Genomic DNA, 24,674 nt, shown 5'->3' with positions numbered 1-24,674 from the left:
TAAATTCATGAATATCCATAATATTCTGTTCTTAGAAGGGAAATAAATACAGCAATGAAATGGAAATCAGAGAATAGCTTCCTTCTAACTTTTGATTAAAAGATAATTGACATTGGTAACCATGAAGAATACCTTTACCTAAAATGAGTCAAGTAGATTTTACACAAAGGCATAGTATCCTATAATTAAAAAATTCAATGGCATTTTTATTAGCTTTTGTGTGAAAAATTTGCTCCTGGTTTAGTTTTCATCCACTCCTAAGTGGAAAGATTCTTAGAAAATAGGAGAAGTTGCATTATCCAGACCAGAGGGGGCTTAATTTGAAAACATGGTAAAAGAAATGCCTTTCTTCAGTTTCAGCCAAGTCCAGAATAATGCAGAAAGATACTGGGTGTCTTCAGTGACTACTTGATTTCATCAAGAAAAGCAGAGCTTCCCATGTGGGAGAATCCCAGGCAAACAGATGTTTTATTTTTTAATACAAAAGGCACTAAGAACTAACAATAATAACCTACCCAGAAAAAAAATACACACAGAGTGCCTCTTCCCTCGTCCTGTGGTGAGTTTGTTGCATGTTCAGGTGAGGAGAGTCTCACATGAGACAGGAAAATTGAGCAGAGCATCAGATGGACACTGCAAAAAGGCAATTTCTAAAAATACAGCTAATTTTGATAATACTAAAGAAAGGTCCGTCAGGAATTTGGCTCTTTTCCTGTCACACATTCTGTAAGCTGTGCCATGCCATGAAATTCAGGGGTGCATTTTGCATAAGCAAAATCACACGTCTGCCAAAGTGCTTTTCAGGAATGGGATCATATGGAACAAGTAGTCAAAGTGCCTTTAATATTACCTGATTCCTTTTTTATGTGTGTCTATGATTCTAACCATCTGTAGGTCAAAAATAGACAATCAGGTGCTAGCCCCGGTCACATCTGTCCTGCAGATGAGAAAAGGTTTTCTTCAAAATACCAATGCTTTTTACACAGTCATTTATTTGTTTTTTGCTTCTTCAGGCCTTGGCTGGATATTCACTGCCTTTGGTTTTTGTGTGCCAGCACACACATTTTGTGTATACAGAGGAATGCAAGCAAGAGTCTTTGCAAAAGTGAACCTCAAATTCTCTCTGATTTCTGTGCTATAAAATGTGAATAACAGTATTAACCTTGTACTCCTGATCCACTTGCCAGGAGGCTAAATTCATGAATATTGGTAAAATGTTTTATGATTTACAGATGGGGAGCTTCTATAGAAATTTAAACCATGATCAGTGTTAATTCAGCTGCTCAGGGTATTGCAAAGAGCCAAAGAATGAATCTGGCTATCTGAACTCCCAGTACCTTTTACATCCTAGATGAAACTGCTGTTCAGAAGAAAAAAAGAAATTTAAAAACTCCAAAAGAGGAACACCCAACCCCCTAAGAAACCCTAAATTCAAAACATCTTTTTATTGTGATTCTTGACATTCTTTGCATGTTTGCTGCATTTAAACTTGTAGTACACAGATTCAAATGTAGCTATTAAATAACCAAGAAAAAAAAAACCTGGAGGACCCTGTTAAAGGCCCAGCTTGTTAAATACCTGAATTGAAAGCCAAGTGCTCCTAATTCCAAGCCCTCGCCAAGTCTTTTGTTTTCTGCCCTACCTGTCAGCACACAAGTTAAAGGGAGGAAATAATGCTGCATAGAAATCTGACTGGGATTCTGTGTGAGATTGATTATGTTCACACTAATGTGTTTTCTAAAGTCTAATGTTGCAGTAATGGCCCTAAAGGGAGGGAGCAGTCATTGTGGCAGTGGGGATGGAACAAGTTGAGTATAGAGTCCTCAGCCTTGACATACCAGTTGGTTCATTTGCAAGACTGAGAACAAAGCTGTTTACAGATAGTAAAAGTTGGCAATGTGTTTGAAAGCCTGTTGCCTTCAGATTACTGGACACGGCCACTAATGCTTTATTTAGACTTAAAATTTGTATAGGGTATTGCATGCTTTGTTCAGAGTACCACAAAAAAGAAAAGTCCTTGAATAAAAAACACTGTTTTGGAAAGGAGAAAGTGGTGGGTTTTTTAAATGACTTTCAATAGAAGTGGGAGAAAATTGTATAGTGAAACTTTGTGGGAATATCATAAGCTTTTTGAACATTGCCTGTCACTAAAAAATAGCTGTTGTGTTTTATAATATGGACATCTGCTTCTGCAGGAGCTTATGGGCTTGGATGAAGACGAGGATGAAGATGATAAGGTAAGCATATCTCACGACTGTGTTGGCTAGAATCAGAGGGAAGGTGGGAGAACACAAACAAATAATCTCTCCATAAATCTTCAGTTATTGTCTGCATTAAAACAGTTGTCAGCGGTTTGCTGCTTGGCAGGTTTGAAAGCAGGAAGGGTTTGGTTTGTGTAGCATCCCAGAGTTGGTGATACCTGTGCGAGACCTGAGCAAGAACTGACTGTGAGCAGCCCCAGGCTGTGCCTGGCCTCGCAGTGGGCACACGCTCATGGATGTGCTCCTGCAGGGGTGTGTGTGGTGCAGGAGGTGCAGAGATGCGCACAAGGATGTGCAATCCCCCCTCGCTGCTGGTTGACATCCCCCGCTAATGGCTTTCCCCAAACGATTTGGCATTTCCACTTCACTAGGCCAGAATTGGTGTGATTTGTGGAGGGCTGGTTAGAATTTTCTCAGCATTTCTTTCAGAGCCTGGGAAAAAACCCCAGTTTTAGTTCAGCAGCTGAAATGTGGAAAGAATTGGAATTGGCAAGGCCTGTTTTTTATTTTATTGGAACATACTTACTCATTCTTCTCACTGTGAAAAATTCATTGGATTTTTTTCCAAGTTTATCAAACCACAGTGACAAATGATAAAAGGATTAGAGGGCATGACATATGAAGAAAGATTAAGAGAACTTAATGTATACAGCTTGAAAAAACATAAGTAAGTGAAGGAGGATCTGATAATCTATAAATACTTTAAAGCTAAAAGGTGAGGAATTATTTAACGAGCAACAGCATGCAAAGGAACATTAGCTGTTAGGAAGAAAATGTTCATGAGGGGATGTGAAACTTTCAAATTGCATACTAAGTTAATAAGACTCTTCTTGAATATTCTATGTTTTAAAAATGCTACAGTGAAATTGTTGATCATTAAGAAGCAAATCAATAATGCAGCTAGCGAGTGCACCTTAACTCTTCTCAGTCACAGACCCTAGGATTGAAGCTCAGCAGACTAATTGATGGGAATAGTTATTTAAATTTAACTTGCTCTTCTGCTGTGCTTATATTTTAATGAGCAACCAGAAATCCATCCAAGTTACAAAGTGAAGTTTAGGCAATCCAGCTGAATTACAGGTTTCTTGCAACACACAGTAGTTGTTTAAATGTTCTCATTTATAATTTACTCTTTGTATTGTAAAATTTGTCATGTGAATGAACCAATATCTGAAACTCTTCAAAAGTTGCTAAATGAAAGTTGCATCTTTTTCAAAAGAATACTGTGTATCTGTAGAAGTCAATAATTTCTATTTAGTGGGTACCTGGTTCTAGACATTTGTATTATTTGTGTGATGCCTAAAGGTGTAACTTATTCACTGTAACAATCCCATTTTTTTTTTTTTTTATTTTACTATTCCTGTTTTTCCCTTGCAAGTGCTGAGGTGGGAAAAGAGAAGTAAGAATGTACTAAATAGGTATCAAATCCTCTGTTTCCTGTGGTGTGCAATAGATTCATTGCTGCTAAGATATTCTAGGTTACATTTACCCTACATTTAACTCCAGTGACTTTGGTTCTCTCTGTGCAAATACAACAGGGTCACTTCAATATGGATTTAATGACTTTTGGTTTTTGTCTCCCCCCAAACAGGTTCACTTTCATTCCCTTTCGTAGTTTATTTTAACTAAGTGTGCAGGTTTGGTAAAACTCCTGGGAGTCAGCGTTGGGCTGTTGATGGTTTGGCCTTGCCATTTTGTAATGGGAGCTGCCTCTGTCTCCATTCCACACAAATTTCAGGACTCTCTGACACAGAGCTGGTAGCACTGGCTGAAGCCTCTCTCAGCAGATACCCCCAGCAGGCTTTCTCACGAAGACAACATTTTACATCCCAACATTCCAGTTCTTATGGATGGAATCTGGCACAGGGTTGCCAGAAGAGACAAGTTCCAGCCCCTACATTTGTCCCATGGCCAGTGCTGTACGGAATTGCTTTAATATCTCTACTGTGCCTTGTGTGTACCCCCGTGCAGCAGTGATGGGTCACGCTTGCACTCCCATGACTTGCATCTTTAAGTACATTAGGTACATCTTTAATTATATTAAGTGCATTCTAAGACACTTTTCCAAGTCTGAGGGTGGCCAATGCTCTCTGGGGAGTGTAAGAAAAATGTAATTTTATGACACTATCTCATGGCAATGTCAACATTTAAACAGACAAGTCTACTTTAAAAAGAAGCCTGTGTATTTTTTTTTCCTCCCTAATACAAGAGCTCCCAAAGTTGAAATCTGCTAGTTGGGTTGTGGTGTACGAGGTCACTGTTTCTGTTTCCTGTCATCCTGCTGTATCAAAATACTTGCACACAGAGCCCTTCTGGGTTCTGCTGCCTGTTAGACATAACAGACCGTGCTTCTGGGAATTGTAACACACCCTCGAAGAGATGAACTGTTTACAAATTATAAATACACAGACACTTAGTTCAAAAACCCAAGAGCAGATTAACTCCCTCCACCTAGACTATCTGTCTTAAATGACAGGGCTTAATTGCTGACTCCCCCATCGTTTCCCCCTCTGTCCTCCCCACATACCAGCGTGGAGGGCTGTAAAAGATAGCAGTGCTCTGTCCCTTTGGCACCAGCTCTTCCCTGGATAAATGCCTGCTCGGATTTGTGCCATCTTGAACACGGAGTTCAGGCTGTGTCCTGTCAGCTCTGGGCTCTGTCAGCCTCAGCAAGGACTGTTTTAAAATTACATCACTGCAGCATCCTTGGTCTGCCAGTAAGAAGGTATAGACAAGCTGCATGCAACTCGGTTTAAGTTGTCTGATTGTTGATCAGTTCTGTTTATTTATTTTTTTTTTCCTGTTTCTGATAATAACTGTAGAGTTTCAAGAGCAGACAGTTACCCTGTGAATGATTGTGTCATAGCACCAGACTGAAAAGAGCCTTGGAGTCTTCTCCATTGTCTGAATAAAAGTTTACATCTCCACAACAGACAAAGCTTAATTGACTGCTGTTTTCAGGTCTGGTAACTGATTCAAAGAAAATCAGAGACAAAACTAAATCAACAACAATTTCTATGTGAAGTTTTTGTTGATTTTTTTGGGGGTTTTTTTAAGAGTTTTTGTCTTGTGGTGAGGCAGTGTAGTCCTGCTTGGCTAGTGCAATGTAACAGGGAAGAACCAAATGATACTGTGGCTTTAAGCCAAGTTATTTGGCAACTTCCAAGAAATGTTTAGTATCTCATGTATTGAAAAAAAAAAAAAACAGAAGTGGAAGAAAATCACCAAAGAATAAAAATCCAATGCCTTTAATGTAGGAAATTCTCTGTCAAAAATAGGTACAGAAGATATACAAAGTTTTATGAACACAATTCAAAAAGACTCCAGCTGAACAAATTAAAGTCAAATCCATCCAGTAGCAAAGAGCTGACATTTTCCATTTGAGTTAGATTCAGCATGTGGAAACCTTCCGTATGGATCTTATTTGTACGGGTGGATTACGATGAAAATTGCATTAATTTTCTCCGCAGTAAAGGTCAGTAATTGAAACATGAACCAAGAGTCTATTGTGTAAGATGCTATATCCCCATACTTAGGAAAGGTCATTCAAGACAATATCATCTCATTGTTTTCTTCCCTGGAAGTATAAATAATTTCATTAGTTTTTTTTTTCTTTTTCTCTTCAATACAACAATTGCAATATAATATTTCAACATCCCCCATTAAGATTGCTGAAGAGAAGTGATGGTAAGGACTTGAAAATGCACTGTGATAGACAGGGTATGTTCAGACTGACAAGGAGCATCCATGTCCTCCACAAAACTATGGGCAAGCAGACCCAGTGCAGGGGTTGCTTTGGTTTTGCTTTGCTCTTTTCCTGGGAGCCTTCTTTGTACAAGGAAGTGGAAGTTAAATGGTCTCTTTTTAAATCTTATTTGAAGTATCCATTCAGCATTATCCAGGGCTGCTTTTATCTGTGGGCATTCCATGAATGGGCACAGTTCTTATATCAGTGCCATGAGCCACCCATTCATAGGTTTAGAGGTGGAGGAGAGAATGGTGGTAGAGAATTCTCCCTCTTAAAGAGAATTACCTACCTAGATGTGGGTAAAAGCCAACACTGCAATTTCTCTAAATCTCTGGAAAAATATTAAGTAGTGGTAGGCAGGTCACTGGACCCAGCTCATGAGCCTCAGAGAGTTCTCCTCTCTTAAAAATTCCAACTGTTTATAATATTGTTAAATTTTATTTTGAATTGGCCAGATATATGAATAGATACCTCTTTCTCCTGTACCCCAAATTGCTGAAGATAATTACCTAGATTATAAATGATGATCCAGTAGTTTTAAGTCTAATAACTATGTGATTGTTCTCAAGTCTCATGTGTTTCCAGGAGAAAGCACTTATTTTGACAACATTTATTTTCTTTCCCTTTCCAGTTTTTAAATCAAAGATGACCGATGACTTTTTACCTCCATTCAGGATTGATTCTTACTTCCTAAGCATGTGTTTCTTACCTGAATTATGTTTTATTCTATTGTGACTGCTGATACTGCTTGAAAACTTGTGGCAATGCCAGTGGGTTTACAGATCTTTGAAAACGTGAGCATGTACAGATAATGCTTCTTAAACCCCCTACATTTCATGCCTGTGCATAGAGAAAGAAACTGAATTATGGCCTAGAGTTTTCTCATAAGATTCTTCTTGGGCTTGGCTTAGGAGACTTTTGCTGGTCCCCTGAGCATGGATGAAATTCATCTAATGCAGGCAGAGAAAGTGCAGGCATGGCTGGACAAGGCATGGAGTGGTCATCTTCTGCCCTTCAGGGAGTGTTCCCCAGCCTGAGCTGGAGGATGATGTGCTATTGCCTTCCAAATGTGTCCTTTTAAGACCAATGCTGCTCCCCTTCATACCAGCCTGAAGTGATTCTGTTGGCTCTGGTGGAATTATTCCAGATTTCACACCTTTTTAACCGAGAGCATAAATTGACCTGTACGTGTCGCATTTCCTCTATTTGGCGATTATTTCGAGTACGCTCGCATCCGCTAAATTTCCGCAGGCAGGCAGGCGGGCACGTTTGCGGCGTGGTGTTAATAAACAAAAAGATCCTGTGATGCACAGTTGCAGGGCCGCACGAGGCAGTTGCTCAGAGCTTGGCAGCCGTCCCCTCGGCGTGCCCGCGCTCCCCTCGGCGCGCAGCGCAGGGCAGGGCAGTGACTCAGCAAGGCGCATCGCTGGGCTCCCCTCAGCAGCCCTCGGCTCCCACTGAAGGCAGGAGCCCGTTCAAGGTTGCTGTGGTGACTGTTTGCACAGCTCTGCCTGGAATTCATCTCAGCTACCAAGAGACTGTCTGTCACTGCATGGCTGCCACCTCCCACAAGGGCTTCGTTCTGCTGCTAGACTGGAGCGGTAGTGAAGTGTTCCCTGCTGGCAGCAGAGGCCAGTGGCCTGCTGTTTGTGCCCAATAAAATCCTTTTGGTTTCAGAAGTTCTTCGTGGACGAGTGTTTTGGCCCTGAGATGTTTTTTTGGCACAGCTTTTGCTGGACACCGGTAAGGTCTGAGGTTTGTAGTCCAGCAGAGAGAAAGTTGCAAATTAAATCCAACTTTGCCCAGCTCTGCCTTTCTCTAAATAACTACAGCATGTTTTGTTGGGGTTTTTTTAAAGCAGAATAATAGTGGAGCAAAAAGGAATGCATGCCTGAGCTATTTTCCTTTCTTTTCCCTTTCCATCAATCTTGTTTGTTGCTAATACACTGAAGAATTAATAACTGGTACATTAGATAAATCCTGGTAAAACATCACCCTAATGTGCTTGTAGCAGCAATAGCATAATGAGACAGCTACTGTAAGAAAGCTAATCCTGAAAGTTAGGCCAGCCCAGGGCTAGGCAGACTAATTCTTCCAATCCCTGAAGAGATCCAGGATTTTCATTCCTGACTGAGCTGCCTGTGTCCTGTTTTCTTCCTCCTTTTCATTAATCCATATTTATGTTTTCTCCTCCCCTTTTCCTCATCTTTGCCCCCAAGTGTTCCTCAGCTTTATATATTGAGTTCCCCTTGGCATGCCAGAAATCTGCTGATGAATACCACTTGTTTGAAAGTTGCATGCAAGATTTTTCTCTGCAAGTGTTTTCTATGAAATCCAAGTGAGCAAGTATTATGTAGAACTTACCCATGGCTTCAAGCCTAACTTTTCCTTGTGTGCATATGATACTTGCAGTATACATCAGAAATACACTTAGAGAACAACAGCAAAAATTGTCTGTGCGTTGGGAGCATTGCTTGCTGCTTTGGATGTATCCAGAGGAAAAATATTTGAAGGATAGATTTAAAAAATAGGAAACAGCTTTCTGTAAAGATGAAAGCTATTAATCATTGAAACAAATGATCAAAAGAAGTTAGGGGATCTCCACCATCCAAGCTTTGAATTCAGTAATGGACGCTTGGCTAGAGAAGAAGCACTAATGGGTGGCATTTGGCCTTTGTTCCAGAGCAGATGATTGAAGAATTTTGCCTTCAGTGTCTTCCCCCATAACTCTTAGGATTTTCCCTCGCAAGAGCAGCTCTGACTGCTGCAGCTTGCCCGTTGTGAATTGCTGTGTGAGTGCTGGGGACATCCTGTCCTGCTCTGCCCCATATTCCCACTCCTTTAAAGTCTTCAGCGTTGGGAGCCCCTCCATGCTGTGGCTGTGTGAAGGTTTCTTTTGCAACTGACCCTAAATGTGTCAGAGCAGCATGAGCTCCTTCTGGGGAAGGGAGATCCCAGAGCTGTGCTAGCTCTTTAAGTCTGTTTATATGTCCTCTTACATATTTGAGAAATAGAAAACTCTAGGAGCATCCTCTTGTACAGCACAAATTTGGTCTCTTCATTTCTGATTTCAAGTTGGTGTATGTTAGCTGGAGACAAAAGACTTAATTTCTGAAATTGCTGGATCTTGGTTGGTGTTGGTTTTTTTTTTTTCCCTCCCCTGACATGCTTAATCTTTTGTAAACCCCCTTTTGTGGTTTTGTTTAGGCAATTAATGTAGAAATGAAGGATTCTTAAATCAGGATATGCAAGGAAGAGTTGAAGTAACACACTGATTATATAATTAATTCTCAGCTGTAAATTCATTTTGATGGAGTTAATTCTTTCCCAGAGGCTGGAGACCAGTTTTGGTCCACCCACAGTGCTGTAATCAGCTAAGAAATAAAGGAGACAAAGGCCTTGAATTAATGGAAGTTATCACAACTGGTTTTAGGGAAATAATGCCAGAAACAGGCAGGATATTTTGTTTTCAATTCCTGCAAAAGCTTCTGAGCTGTGATCTTAAGCTATGGGTATCCAAATCCAGTTTTCAATACATGGAGTCCAAAAGAAATCAGAAAGGAATGACACCTGGAGAGGATGGAGAAGAATTGTCTGGGTGGTGGGACCTTGCATGGATGATGCAGTGTGTTTAGTGGAAGATGCATTTTGGATTCCTTCTTTACATTTTCCACGAACATGGCAGTGTTCAGATACAGCTCTCTTTATGACAGTTGCCCATTTGCTGATAAATAGGGTCCAGTGACTGCCACCCTGATGGACTCTTACTGCTTCTGACAGTGTTTTCTGAGGTGCTGGCATCACAAAGCATAAACAGCACTCCAAAGCCTAAATAATTTGGAAAATCCCATTTGTTGTACTTCATTTGTCTGCTCCTCTGTGGCTTAACCAGTGACCTAATAATCCTGTCCATGTGTTTAGACTGCAGGTTTCCAGAACCAAAGAACAATAACAAAGAAATGACGTTGACAAATTCCCAGGATTTTCAAGCAATTATGCCCATCATGCATACACACAGTTGCAGCCTTTTTTTCTCTCGAATAACTGATTTTATTCACAAGGTTTTCTAATCCCAGTTTGTCTCTGCCTTTACATTGGTTGGCCATATTTAGTATCAGAAATTGAAAGCACTCTTGTCCAGGGGTGATTTTAGCATGCAGCCAGGTGAGCATGGGCATGCAGTTGTCATAACTTAGGGAGTGGCAGTTTCTGGTTTATTTATTTTTATTTTCTGGCTCTGCTTCGTGGCTGCAGCAGGAGCTGTGTTGTGCTGTGTTGGTTAAACTGTGTTATCACCACATCTCTGAGCTCCATCGAGGATGTGTAAATGAAGTCAGCATGATGCAGGCAGAGCTGGCAGATGATCTGCCTTGCAGCTCCGGGCAGCAAGAGTAGGCTTGCCCTGCAATATCACTTCATTTAAGTGGTTTCTTTACCCCTCTGCCTGAATCTGGACAGAATGAAATTCCCACTGTCTGGTTTTCCATGAGCTGCTCCTCAGCTTCTGCTTGCAAGTTTGGTGGGAAAAAAGCCAGCTATGGCCAAAGGACTGTTGTACCATTCCAGTGAGGAAATAGTTAAATATAATTTCAATATGTCATTTACATTTGAGCCTAACGAGATTATAACTGGAGCTGTGTGAAAATGACTTTTTGGTGCTATTTTCACATAAACTGACTATTTATTTATTTATTTTGTTCTGGGGTTATTTCACACCCCAAGGGTTTCATTTTTTGTTGGTTGTTTTATTAATGTAAAAATACTCATTTTCACACCCAAATGTGTGATTATTTAAAATGCTGCTTCTATTCATTGTGCACTGACTTGCAACCTAAAGGCAAATATTCAAATGTCTGGAGCTTGATAACTCCGTGGTGGTTTTGGCTGGCGTTTTAAACTCAGAAATTGCTGGGAAGAGAAATGGGCAGCAAGTAATTCAAAGTGGGATAAGGGCTGCATTCCCATGGCTGCCTCTCAGCATCCAGGGATGGGTCACAGGTTATTCCAGCACCCTCTGCAGAGTGCTGCCCTGCCTCAGCCCCATACAGACCCTCTGCCAGCTTGGTAATGCCAAAATGCTGGATGGAGCAAGAGCCCTCACCTGTGTGGCCCTGTGTGACTTTAAACAGCCTCTGACCCTGTCCTGCATGGAGAAGGAATGTGAATGATATTCCTCTTTACCATCATCTCCCTTCTCTGGGAACAGATTGGTTAAAAAACAGCTTAAAATTATTTGTTCGTTCGTTTTTTGTTGTTTCTTTTTTTTTTTTTTATTTCTAAATTGGACTGATTTTTAAGTGCCTAAATGTGATGTAAAAATCAGTGTCCAGGGCTCTGCATTTTGTAATAAGTGAATGTTTTGCTGATTTCTTGCAAGAATATCTGCAACCACGCCAATTTGCATGCCTGTATGTGTGTTAGATTGCTGGCAAAGAAATGCTGAATGCTGATAATTGTATACTGGTTTTCAAGCCTGATTTAAGTAATTTTGATTTTTAATTCATTCTGTGCTTCCTTTTTATTTCTGCACATGTGTAGTAATGTCCTGTAATGTTGTTGCTTAAAATAAGCAGTAAGAAATGAAGTTGAGATGGTCGATGCTAAGGGAAAATGACATTTTTTTCCTTTGATCCTTTTTTTTCCCCAGTAAAAGAATAAGTCTCTGTATACAGAATGCTCAAAAAATATTGCATTCACTATCTTGCTTCTAATTTATATGCACAAACCAGCATGGCTGTGAGGGGCCTACAAAGCTCAGAAATGTGATATTTAGAAGTTCTGCACAAGAATATTTTTGTTCTTGAGGAGCACTGAGCAGCCAGCACCTCTTGGGCTTTGGCAGCTAATTGTGTGAAATCCTGGTTGAGATCCTGCAGCCAAGTTGTGTTAGGAGATGAAGAAACTTCTGCCCATGTGTTGAGGAAAAGGAAGAAAATGCAGGGATCTATACAAATAATGTTGGTTCTGTGTGATAAACCCAGGGTGTTTGTTCTGTCCTTCCTTCAGTGAAATACTTGAGATCATGGATGGATCAGCAGTGCTGGAAATCTTATTTTCACCATATGTCACCCTAGCAAATTATTAAAAGTTTTGGTTTTCTGGTTTCTTTTGATTAGGAATCTGAGAAAAAGGGGCTGATTGAGAGGATCCACATGGTCCAGGAGATCATCATAGCTGTCCAAAGCATCCTGGAAGAAATAGCATCGTTTGGAGAGAGGATTAAAAAGTAAGTAATAACCTTTTCTTGCTTGACCATGACTTGAAATGAAGCAGAACCAGGAGGATCAAGGTGGATTAATTGTCTTGCTCCAAAAATGGCTGCAAGGTGCAGCAGGCTAAGCTGGCCAGTCCCACCACTGCTGCTTCTCTTACAGTCTTTTATTCCAAAACACCTTTGCAGAGCACAGAGAAGAGGAGAGGCACTGTTCCTTACTGATGCAGCTTTCATGTTTGCCTGAATCTTGCTTGTTTGTGATGGGATGGGGAGTCATGGATGCCACAGATGCTGCTTGCAGATGTGGTCACAGAAGCATCAGGCATTTCTGCTCAGTCCCATCACAGAAAGTGGGTGCTGGTGGTCAGTGTTGCCTTTCCCACGCCCTCCCCATCCTGACCTGGCTGTTGAGGTCACTTGTGTCACCAGTCACTTGTGTCCCTGGCCAGCACATTGATCTTCTTCTGCCTTTGCCATTTTGAGCTGTCTGCTTCCTGCTGGTGCCACGAGGAAGCCCAAAGGGGATTTTCAGGGCAAGGGGGGACACACAGAGGGTGTTCCTGACCTTACAAAGGAGGTGAAGAGCCTAAAAAAAAAAATAAAAAAAAAATCCCACAGACAAACACACACAAACCTTTTATAACTCAGCCTTTATTGGAGCTTAATTGATCCATATTGTTGTCTGTTTTGAACACAAAGTGATGGTTTGTGACCAAGCCTCACTTTAATGAGGAGCTGGGTTCAAGCTAAAAATACAGCAACCACATGTGCTGTGGTGCCACGCTGGACACCCCAGCTGGGGTGGAAGTGGCCCAAAGATGTATTCCAGTCTATGAACAGGGCACTGTTCTGCCCAGCTGCATGGCAGGAAGACTCCAAGCACTTCAACACTGTTAATTCTTGCATTCATTTTGCTAACAATGGCCTTAAAGAACACGTTGGGTATTAATGTGGACGCCCGATGCGATTTCAGAAGGATTCTGTTGTAGCTCGGCAGTGATGTGCCATTAAAAAATTGCTATCAAAGTTTTTTTTGTAAGTGACAGACTGAATTGTGCTACAGTTTCTGTCTGTCACTCCAGTTACACAATCATAGGGAGTTTCCATAGTTTAACTCAATTGAGCTGTTTTGCTATTTTTTTTTTTTTTTGCTTTAACTTAAGCTACATTGATTGATAATGATGGGTCCTCTCCCACCTATTTTTACTTAATATTTAATACGTCTATTGAAGCTTAAATGTAATTCTTGAAGCGTCCTATTAATTTTATCTGTCAGGGGAAGTTTGTCTTATTTTATAGCCTGATAAGTGGTCCAGATTCATTCTCTCTTCTTCCTACTCCCCATCATTGTGATATGATGAAGTTAGCAGGTAGATTGTGTGAAACAGAGATGCCCAGATCCATAAATCCTCCTGTGGACTAGCAGGCATCCTTATAGTCCAGGTATCTCAGCATTTGGTGCAGGGCATAGGGTTATGTCTTACAACAGCATGGGGGAACAAAGTAATTCCAAAGATGTGTTAGCAGTGGCTTCTCACCTTCAGTCCATCATTGACTTGCAGATGAGAGGTCTGAGTGAAATAAAATCCTGTTTTTCACTACAATGTGGCCAAGGCCTGAAATGCTGTGGTAACTGAGCCTTTCAGGAGTGCTCCTCTTGGGAAAGATCCGATCTGGATTGCTGGAATGCAGAAGCTTGGGCTGCTGCTGGTTTATTACGGCTTATCCCAGCCAGCATCCTATACTCAGTGTAGTAAAGAATTGCTGGAAATGTAAAGATATAGGCCAAAATGTATATACATATGCAGACGGATTTATATAGAATATTATGGCCCTTATGTTATACAGAGAAATTACTCTAACTGCTCTTTCACAGTTTGGCATCCTAATCAATCCAATGCAAGTTATTTGCTGGGGTTGGCTCTGGCTACCTGCCACAGCTGTGTCGTGCCCTGGACACACACCTTGTGTCACCCCCTGTGACCCAGTGGAGCTGGCTCACCCTGTCTCCAGATCAGATAATCTGCTCATGCATAATGGAGAGCTGAGTGGCCAGCAGGGATGTGTAACAAGTGCCACACATAGAAGAAGAAACAAAACCAACTCACTTACATGCCTAACAACTTCACTGAGTTCCCCAGGGCTCCTCTTCTCTTTCCTTATCATGACATCTGCCTCTCAGGTATCTTCCTTAATCCGTTCTAGCATCCTGATGTAGGAATCTACTTATCCACCTTCCAAAGGGCCTGCAATTTACAGCATGTCTGACTGCACCGAACACTGCAAAGGGGTTATTAAATTATTATTGGGTACCAGAGCACAGACAGTGTCCAAGAAATGAAATGTTGAGAGGGATTGTGGTTTTTTTTCTTACAGCACATTCAACTGGACGGTGCCTTTCCTCTCTGTCCTGGCCTGCTTGGTCCTGGCAGCAGCAACAGTTATTTTGTATTTTATACCACTGAGGTACATTGTTTTAATCTGGGGTAAGTACTCCGCTGTGTCTCATTTGTATGAGATAAATACAATATATGTCTACAGGGTGAAATCAAACAAGCTTTAAACGACCTGTTGCACAGACAAATAAGTGCTATTGCTTAGAGGTGAATAAAGATGTTATGAACTTCTTAAAATTACCATTTCTCCCCCCTGAGTTATCCGATAATTTGCTTTTCTTAGGGTTCTTTATAAGTTTCCAACAGCACCACAAGAAGAGCATTAGCCTGGATAAGCTACTTTCAGTGTTATTATTCTTCTGCAGGAAAGTAATTAACTTCCTGGTGCTGGAGCCCTCCAGCTGGGAAATGGTAGGAAGTGGACAAGATGTGTTTGCAGAGCTGGACCATGTGGATTTGGACCCTGGGAGCCTTTTGGGTCTGAGTATCCTGGCAGTCAGGACAGGCTGTGCCCAGTGGGACACACTGAGCATCTCCTTTTGTCACGGGTCAGAAAGTATTCGTATAAATATACATAAAGAGGAGTTTTTTAAAAAGTAAAACTTTCCTGGTGGCAATATGAAGAAATGTGAGGTCATATTTCACAGAAGGAGATGGCATTCAAGGGTATAGGACTAAGAGGAATGGCTTTAAACAGCAAGAGGGCAGGTTTAGATTAGATATCAGGAAGCAATTCTCTTTTGTGAGGGTGGTGAGGCTCACAAAGAAGCTGTGGCAGCCCCATCCCTGAAGTGTCCAAGGCTTGGTTGGACAGGGCTTGGAACAACCTGGTCTAGTGGAAGGTGTCCTGCCTGTGGCAGGGGGCTGGACTGAGATGGTTTTTAAGACTCCCTCCAAACCATTCCATGATTCCAGGTGCTAAAGGGTTTCTTTCTGTCCAGATCACCTCCTGTCTTATTTAGGGTGCTAACTTTTATCTCAGCCTTGAGGTAGAAAGTTGTGGAGAGCACAGTGCAGGTAAATCCTCCCTGACCTGCAGAAGCTCAGCCCTGGTGTGGCTCTGAGCTGTAGGGACCCCCTGTGACCCCAGGGCTGAGCCATCAGCTGCTGGCTTGGGTGTAGGAAAGGGAGGGAATGAGAAGGTGGCATTAAAAAAAAAAAGCCATTCTTGGGCAACAGCCACAAAGAAATAAAGGATTAAATCAAACAAAAGAAAGGGCAAAAAGAAAGGGGAGAAATTGCTGGGAGTAAAAAGTTCAGTAACAAAATATTGTTGTTCTTGTATGGAAGACATGGTGAGTACATGAAAACTATACATCCGTTCAACATCATCTAGAGTGACAGGGCCTTCAAATATGATACATGTTAAACAACTACCCTGTGGCAAGGCCTCAAAAGACCTTATGGTATTTTCTGTTTTTTAAAAATCAGGTACACAGAAAATTGTGTTGTCATTTTGCTACAAGTATATGGCTTAAAAGCTGAATCTCAGATGTGAAGCAGGTACATTTCAGGGAGAGGAGAAGGCTGGAGCAGCCATCACATTTGAAATCACTTTCAGGGAAACCACTATGAGGTTTTGGACAGGGGCATGATGGAATTGAAGGCTGTATTATGATCCTCAGAGGCAACCAACATTTGAATTTTTTTGCTATTCTTTAAAATGGGTTAGCTGATTTTCTTCACCTAGAAGACCTTAAAAGAGGCAAGAGAAGACCTTATGAACTTCACAATAATATGAACATTACAGTCCCATGGATCTTCTGTGCAGATTAGGGACCACCTCTGCCAACTGCAGCTTTACTAGGTCCATGGAGATGGACTGCTATTTCTGCAGTTAATAGGCCTAATTATTCACGAAAGATCAAACTAAAGTAAACCTTGTGATAAGGTTTTACATTGTCCCACAGCTTCATAATATGGGCAGTTTGGTCAATGTGGCTCTGCACAAAGGGGATAAGCCATGAGGGATGGAGAAGGGAAGCTTTCATTTTCTGAAGAGATGGAAGGAAAATTTTTCCCAATTATTTTCAGAGCCTTCCATTTGATCATGTAGGATAGCAGATTTAACAGCACGCTTGGTTTTCAGTGTGTGTATTCTCCTTATAGTATCCCCCAGAATGAATTCTTGCTGCAATCACTGTTCACCACATTATTGGCAGCACAAGATCCCCAAAGTAGAGAAATACCTGTATCAGTGATGTCCTCCACTTCCTCCAGGAAGCACTTGTGAGTGATTCCACGTGACAGGGAGCATGTGTGTGCCTTTAAGTCTGAGGCACTGTTTTCACACTAATTTTTACTTGTGAATTCCCTTTCCCTTTCTCACCTTGCCTGAACAAATTTAGAGGGAGGGAGTAGAAAAGGCTTGTATTATTTTGTTTGCCTTCATTTTTTTTTCATTTATCTTTTTTTATCCTAGGCATAAATAAATTTACTAAGAAGCTTAGAAATCCCTATGCCATTGACAATAATGAGCTACTAGATTTCCTCTCCAGGGTACCATCTGATGTTCAGAAGGTAAGTAATGAATGGCCATAGCTAACAGAGGCAAGGAGTGACACTGAGCGCGGCTGGGTGCTCCCTTTGGGAATACAATGCCAATGACTTTTGAATAAGGGAGATAAGGAATCTGGGGAAAATCCACAAAGGGAGGGGGAGAGAGTGTTAGGAGAGAGGGGAGCCAAAATCCTTTGTCAGAAGGATAAAATGATTGAGGAAAAATTATCCTGAAAAGACCTACTTAAAAATGATCTGGAAAATCACTCAGCGCGGTTACTGAGCTATGGTTTTCGTCACCTTTCTGCTCTGGTATTTGTGCAGAGGGAGGAGAAAAATAGTCTCTTTGATAGAGATAACCATCCAAAAGGATTTGCTGAATTCTCCTCTTTCTCAAGATAGGGGGAGGAATGGGGGGAATTATTTCTGTGACATTGTGCTTGAGCTCCAGGCCTCCTTTGGACAATGCCCTGCTCATCTTTTTCTTTAAAGGAAACCCTGACATGTGTTTAAAATACTCTATAGTTGATCAGATCAATCTTCTACCATTATGGAATTATAAGTTTTAATCTAACCAGAATCTATCCTCCCTCGGTTTCAGTCAAGTCTTGTCCCTTCTCCCATTTCTTTGAAACAACAACATTGTCTTCAGCAATCTCGCCTATCTTCCTGGAAATTATTTGAACAATAAATCCTTTCCAATGTCAAGATCTGTTTATTTCTCTTGGAGGAGGGAACATAGTCTTGCTGGGTAATGAAGTCACACAATATAAAGGATTCTTTCTTTTGTTTTCACTGACTGGAATCTGTGTCCCCAGGCCCTGATCCTGATGCTCAGGATCCCTCTGACATTGTGCCTTTCTCTGTGGCACTTTCCCTGTGAGGTGCTGCTCACTGGGAATAAGGGGATCACAATCTTGCCCATAGTGACTTTATGCTGTTGGAGACAGAAACTGAATTGCTCATGTGCAGTGTTGGGTTTTCCAACCCAAGAAGGGTTGGAAAAAGCTTCTTTATCTCAAGAGGCCACCAGGCTGGTTGGTGGCAGCACTAATAACTGGAAAGAAATCTCACCATGGACTGGTGGGAGGAAAAAACACTAAACAGGAACAATCATAGAGCCATTAAGCTTCAGTGTATTTTTATTTGTTGTCATTGCTCTTGTAGAGGCCACTGGATTTGCAGTGATGGTTTGGATATGCCCTTTAAATGTTTATGTTTAAAGATAAGCTGCTGCTTTTCTATTTATGCTTTATTTAACATTTACACTAACAGCATTTCCTTGAGTGGTTTCTATCATATTGGGATCCTTTGAGATCTCCAAGGAAAATGATCACCATTTTCTATGGGAGGAATGATAAAAGTTCCTTGGATGGGACAAGCCTTGGAGTTTTTCACTAGTGCTGAAAATAGTGACAGCCACACAATTTAAGGACAAGTCATCCATGGAAGCTCCAAAGCCCTTCTGCCGGCTTTGTTTTACGTGTTATCAATGTATCAGCATTTCACTGGGGTGCTGCAGTGAGTTAGAAATTACTCCTGTCTGTACAGTACCCCTTTACAACCACATGTCTTGGACAAAATACAGAGCAGGAGTGAAAAAGATGGCATTTTCAGCCAAATTTTCCCCATGATTTCAGTGGGAATACTTTTGTCTCACACAACAGACAATTTGGAGATTACACCATCCTTGACAGTTTACCACACATGTTTTAATCATTATATTGTATATAAATTTGTTTTGAAAGGTGGAGGTAGCTTTGTCCAAGTATTCTATTTGGGAGAATACTTTCCTTTTTTGAAATTATTAAGTATTTCAGCATCCCAGGGTCTGTGTATGGTTTTGACAACTGTCATCTTACTGTCTATTGGGATCCACTTGAACTGAGACTCCTGAGAGAAGTTTATTAAACTAATAGGTTAATGCCAGAAAGATAAGAAAAACAACTCCCAAACCAAAACAAACCCAAAAAGATTTCTGAAATCAGGTAGAACCCCATGTATCTCATTAGAAAAATCTGCTTTTAATATTTTCGTTTCAAGAAATGATGCATGACTTCTCAAATCCTTCCTGCAATTAATCCCCCATGTTCCTGTGTTTAGAAAATGATTCATTACTTTTGAACCTTCCTTAGTTTCCCTGGGTTTGTCCTGGGGGAGCCATTAGCACACGCTGCAGCGAGCTAGAGTTACCTAAGTGCAGACGTCATGCCTGTTTGTTTTTACAGGTGCAGCAGGCTGAATTGAAACCATCCAGCAGCTCCAGCCCCATCAGGAAGAAGCGGAGCGCGCTCTAGGATGCAGCGGGGTTTGGGAATGCAGCACCTCCCTCCCTGCACACACTGCACACCCCTCCCCTCCCTCTTGCTGCAGAACAACACTAGAGACACTGCCACGGACTTTCTCTTTCTTGGAAGATGTGGTTTTTTGATAAACGCCTATCTTGGGTTTCTTTTCTGGGTTGTCGTTTTGGCACGGAATCCCAAAAAAAGAGCAAGGTGAAACGTGAATTATTTCGTGGGATGGGGAGGAGAATGGAAGAGGATGGTGCAACTGCACCTTTTATTTTTCTTTTTTTTATGCCCCCCTTTGACTGCAGAGACAAGGCTGGATGTGGCAGCACTCCCTGTGTTATGTAGGAAGAGATAATTCTGCTTAGTGTAGCAGATCAGCTGAGCTGATGTGAGGAGATGCTCTGAACCAGTTTTTAACATATCCAACAGATTTACATTAAGATATGAAAGCTATTCTTTTCTGAGTTAAATCACTGTGCCTAGAAAGGTTTAAGCTCTGAATTAACGAGTCTTTGATACCCATCTTCTGTTCAAGCAGTGTACATTTTAAAAAGTTTTTTATCATAATTAGCAGAAAGAGCTAGGAGCTCCAACAGTATCTCAATATTTCATCCAGCACTTGTGGGTTTTCCTTTTTTTTTTTTTTTATTCTTTTTTTTTTATTTTTTAAAGCCCAGCCTGTGGTTAACTCTTTGTATACTGGAATCATCGGAGATCCATTGCTGGCAATGGATGCATGAAAACCTTATGCCACGAAAGGATTAAGAGAAAAGGCTGACTCAGTGACCTGAAAAGACTCTGTTGGCTTGCCTTTTATAATTCCATCTCATCAGATATTTTCAGCATAGCTGTTGTTTTCCTGTCTAAATCCAGAGGGGTCAACACTACAGATCCAAGAGGAAAAGAAAAACCAACACTTTATAGCCTTAAAGAAACAAGTGCTTGTGCAGAAAGAGAGCACATGCCCAAAGAAGTGGTTGTGCAGTAGGGTGCAGGCTTTGGTCCACCACTGATGTCTTCTTGCAGTCTTTCCTGGTGGTTCTCAAGGAGAGGACCCAAAAGTGAAGTGAAGTGGAAACAGCAATGGAAAGACAGAAGAAAGGACCCCATTTTGTGTTCTGTGGGGAATGTGATTTTTTGCTTGCTTACCAATCTTTTAGCAATTGTGCATTTGCTTTATGTACTTCAGAAAATGAGCATTAGTCAGGTTGTTTGACTGGGGAAATTAAAACACAGAATCATGTGTAAAACCTGCTTAATTTTGCTGATACTGCAGCCCTCGGTCCTTTAGGTGCTGTGGGACATTTTGGGAGTGATTTGTCACCACAAGTCATTGGCAGCATGAGAGCTGGATTTGTTCCTTTTGATTCCCAGGCAGGGATTGCCACCAGCATTCCCTGGGGTAGTTTACAGTACAAAGAAATGCAGAAACCTGAGAGATAGGATTCTTTTTTACAAGAAAAAAAAAAAAAGAAAAGAAAAAATGTTTTGAAAGTCATCTAATGAAAGGTAGAATGGTTAAAACCTTTCTTATGGAATTGTGATCCAGATGGAGTTGTGGTTCCATATCACAATCTTGTGGGCTTGTTCCAGGAATTTGAAGGAGGAAAGCTAACAGCAGACTATCTTCCACTGGGTTATTAGGCAGATTCAGTAGTTTTTCATAAGTTTATTTTTTGAAGTCCCACTGTGCCTTTGAATAAGGACAGGCACATTTTCATATACTTGATTGGCTAAAGAATGTATTTTGCTTATGCAAAGCTGTGTGTAGCTGCAAATGGAAGGATTGAGGAAAGATTATCCCGGTTTAAAAAGCCACAAAAATGCCTCTTTGTTTGCACGTGTGCTTGTGTACCCATGCATATACAGAGTTGTGTATAAAGAGTACATGTATAATGTATTTATAGGCGAGTGTGTGGGGGAAAATGGGTGAATATACAGATTTAAAAACCTTGAAAATGTTTATGAAAAATGCCAAAGATTCTAAAGCTTATCATCTCGCGTCTGTTCTTCTTCATTTTGTATCTTTCCCGGCATGTCTCTCTGGCTGAGCCAGATCTCTGCATGATTTGATTTACTTCAACTTAATGAAGCTGGTTGGAAAGAGCCTTGTAGAAATTACAAAATCTCCAGTAAATCTCCTTCTTGTACATACAATAGATGTCCACGGAACCCTTTTGTTAAACCAGTTTCTCAGTCTTCTCTGTAAACAATGCCTCATTGTCTTGCTTCAAACTATCATCTGGTTTATCATACTGTAATCTTGTCATTTTGTAAGGACCAAAGTCAGGCATATTTAAGCAGGTGTGTGGGATCTGATCGTTGATTTGAGTGAAACATTCAACTGCAGGAAAAACTGTTTATTTATTCAGAAATTCAGATTGATACTTTAATAGTTGAGAGGGATTTTCTGTAGGTTTTTCCATGTGGAACTGATTTCTGTTCAGGAGACAGGGTGATATCTTTTTATTCTTTTTTTTTTTTTTTTTTTTGGTGTAGATATGTTGGGTTTCAGAATAATTTGTGTTAATTGTTTTGCTGGAGACATACCAAATGAAGGGATTTGGATGGTCCAGTACCTATATATGTTGTGATGAGCTCTTTGTTTTGATAAATGCTGTTTGAAATGCAATAAACATTTGAGGTTAAGCTGATGCTTTTAATTTGTCTGGATTAGGAGATGTGTTTCACATTCTTTGCAAAATGCTGTGCTGTAATATTTAGTATCTGACTAGGCGTGCAAGGACATCACTTGGCAGTGCAATGCAACCATTCACACTGGAGTTTGTTTGGAGTAAGCAGTGTAAGTGCATCTCCTGCTGCAGCAGGAAATGAAGGAAAGCCTCATCTCACCTGCCTACAACTCTTTAGTGGGATTTCCTAGGCTCTGCTTCAAGGAAAGGAGGGTTATGTATTCTTGCTGCACAGTCCACTTATCAAACTCTATGTTCAGATTTGTCATGAGATTCTTAAAGCAAGACTATCTCTCTGTGTCCATTTCCCCATGCTAATTATCAGGTTTTGCATTTTTAATCTATTTAATGTATAGCATAGAAATTAAAAAATTACATTTTTACTTCAAGGTGATTGTTTCAGGGCATTTGCAGTCTAAAGTCTCTAAGACCAGAAGTCATTCAGAAGTTCCAGTCTAACTTTGGGTCTTTTGGATTGTAGAATTGTGGAGATGTGGGAATGTGAAGCATGCCCACTGACTGTACAATGTGTAGATAACTGGGTCTGATGCAATATTTGCATTTGCCCAAACATAAGGTGCTGCTGAAGCTTTGGGATTTTTTGGAATATTCATGAGTAACTCTGAGGACTTGGCTTCCCTATGGATCATTGTTAGTAAAAGTCAACCACTGAAACACACCTTGTGGGAAGCAAGCAAATAACCGAGTACAGCACAGCTGGAAATGCCACACACCTTTCCTTTTTCTCTGCTTGAAAAGCTCTGATTTTAACCTTCAGCCACAGATCTGCCTCCCCCTCAGTCACCTCCTGAGCCACCCCTGAAGCAGAGGAGAGCCCAGGCTTTGTCCTGCTGCCCAGGGATCCCCCAGGAGCACACCAGCATCCCTGTGCACGGCTCTCCCCATGGAATTACACTGGATGCTGCCAATTCCCTGCCTGGGGTAAGAGCACAACAACTCCCTGAGCTGGGCTGTCCCACTAGAAAACAGAGCCTTGCCATTTAATTTCCTGTGCTCTATATGGGGCTATGTTTTATTTTATATTTTTAATTTGGAGGGCCTGATTCTGCAGGCGTTACCGCAAGTGGAACTGGAGTTATTTTCCCATCAGACCAGTAGGTTCACACCAGGAAGGAGTTTTGCTTCTCTGGTACCTTAATTGAAAAATTGACAAAATACATTCAAACCTTAACCTTTAGATTTTCCATCTTTTAACTAAGCTGATAGAATGTTTTGAAAATGGAAGCTTTAGAGACTATGGCATGTGTTAGTAGTGAATCCTCTTCTATTTTAATGTTGTGTGTTGTTTTATCTGTAAGGCTCCATATGTCAGGGCCCTGGTGCATCTATCCCTGTAAATCTCACAGAGGCTTGATAAGGATACCTGCTCCTCTGCATCCTGAGAGTTACCAGATCACAGAAGGAAGCTGAGATACTCCAAATTATTGTTGGTTTGTTGCAGATAGAGTGTTTTGATAATTCTCGAATTTGGGGAAATTAAACCAAGTGAAATACAATTTTGGGACCAAGTATCTGCCTGAGAGTTTATCAGAGGGGAAGACCCTCAGCAGTAACTGAGTAATTCAAGGTAAATGTGAGCAAAGGATGTATTTATGATTAATGTAAATATTCACCAGCATTTAGAAATATTGTTGGAGTGAAAAAAAAAGTCTCTTGACATTACAGCATTTTACTTTTCTCTGTGATGCTTTGCCTGAGAACAACAGAACATTTCAAGAGAATTTAGAGGGTCATTTTGTTTTGCATAAAAGTCTGACATAAATCATGAAACTGAGCACGGGGAAGCAGGAGATGGCATCCAGGTCTCAGTGTTTGCAACAGCACCAGCACCTGGGCAGGCACGAGTTCAAATTCTCAGCATGGCTTTAACCTGAGGGCTGGAGATTCTTGTTAAATTTTACGTGAATGAACGTTGCCAGTCGGTTCCTGCGTGTTGGATTGAACACCTGCAAATTCCCTCTTGGCTGAGCGTGATGGTGTGCCTCTTGCAGGGGAGGAGAGTAAGAGCTGGAAGAGTTGCTGGAGTAAAATTTGTGCTGATGTCCTAGAGCAACCAGCATCTAAACTCCTGAGAATTTCTTGCAGAAGGAAGGCAGGGCAGTCTCATGGACTGGGCACATTCATCTGGTTCTGGGTCTTACAGGGTCAGGTTTAGATGGTCAACACGTCTTGCCTCTCACTCTTAATCATTGAATGGATGGATGGGTTTGGGTAGGGAGCCTATGCTAGGTAACGCTTCCCCAGGGAACCTAGGGACTGCTGAGCTGAGGATCTCTCCTCTGTGCTGGATTTGTTGTGATCTGACTTCCAGCAGATGAAAGAACGAATTTTTTCGCTGTTGATCTCTGCATTTCGGTAAGTTGCTCTTATGGTGGGATAAAGCATTAAATGTTGTCATCTACGAACTGAAGGTGATAAAACCCTAAGAACTTGGGCCTGCCACTTCCAAATGCAGGATCAGCCTCAATTCCCCTTCAGTCCCAAAGGATCCAAATCTCTTCAGGACAGTGCAAAGTCTGCTCACCAGTAATGTAACAGTGTCCTCAGA

At 41.1% G+C, this 24,674-nt stretch overlaps 1 protein-coding gene across 2 annotated transcripts in view; it reads left to right on the top strand.

Moving 5' to 3' along the window:
• MCTP2 (multiple C2 and transmembrane domain containing 2) overlaps positions 1 to 19,455 on the top strand; it is a 100,337-nt gene extending 80,882 nt beyond the window's left edge. For both annotated transcript variants that reach the window (XM_054272550.1, XM_054272551.1), the window contains 5 exons: positions 2,196 to 2,237; positions 12,126 to 12,235; positions 14,600 to 14,709; positions 17,042 to 17,139; positions 19,347 to 19,455. In XM_054272550.1, the coding sequence (XP_054128525.1) occupies positions 2,196 to 2,237; positions 12,126 to 12,235; positions 14,600 to 14,709; positions 17,042 to 17,139; positions 19,347 to 19,415 (429 nt within the window). In that variant the 3' untranslated portion in view covers positions 19,416 to 19,455. The remainder of the gene's footprint in view (positions 1 to 2,195; positions 2,238 to 12,125; positions 12,236 to 14,599; positions 14,710 to 17,041; positions 17,140 to 19,346) is intronic.
• Positions 19,456 to 24,674: the final 5,219 nt, after the last annotated feature.

Source organism: Melozone crissalis, unplaced genomic scaffold (genome assembly GCF_028551555.1).
Source record: "Melozone crissalis strain CALT ecotype California unplaced genomic scaffold, PUWL_Pcris_2 ptg000014l_1, whole genome shotgun sequence".
Classification (NCBI taxonomy): domain Eukaryota; kingdom Metazoa; phylum Chordata; class Aves; order Passeriformes; family Passerellidae; genus Melozone; species Melozone crissalis.
Note: the sequence above shows the minus strand (reverse complement) of the source record. Positions and strands in the feature narration are given on the sequence as shown.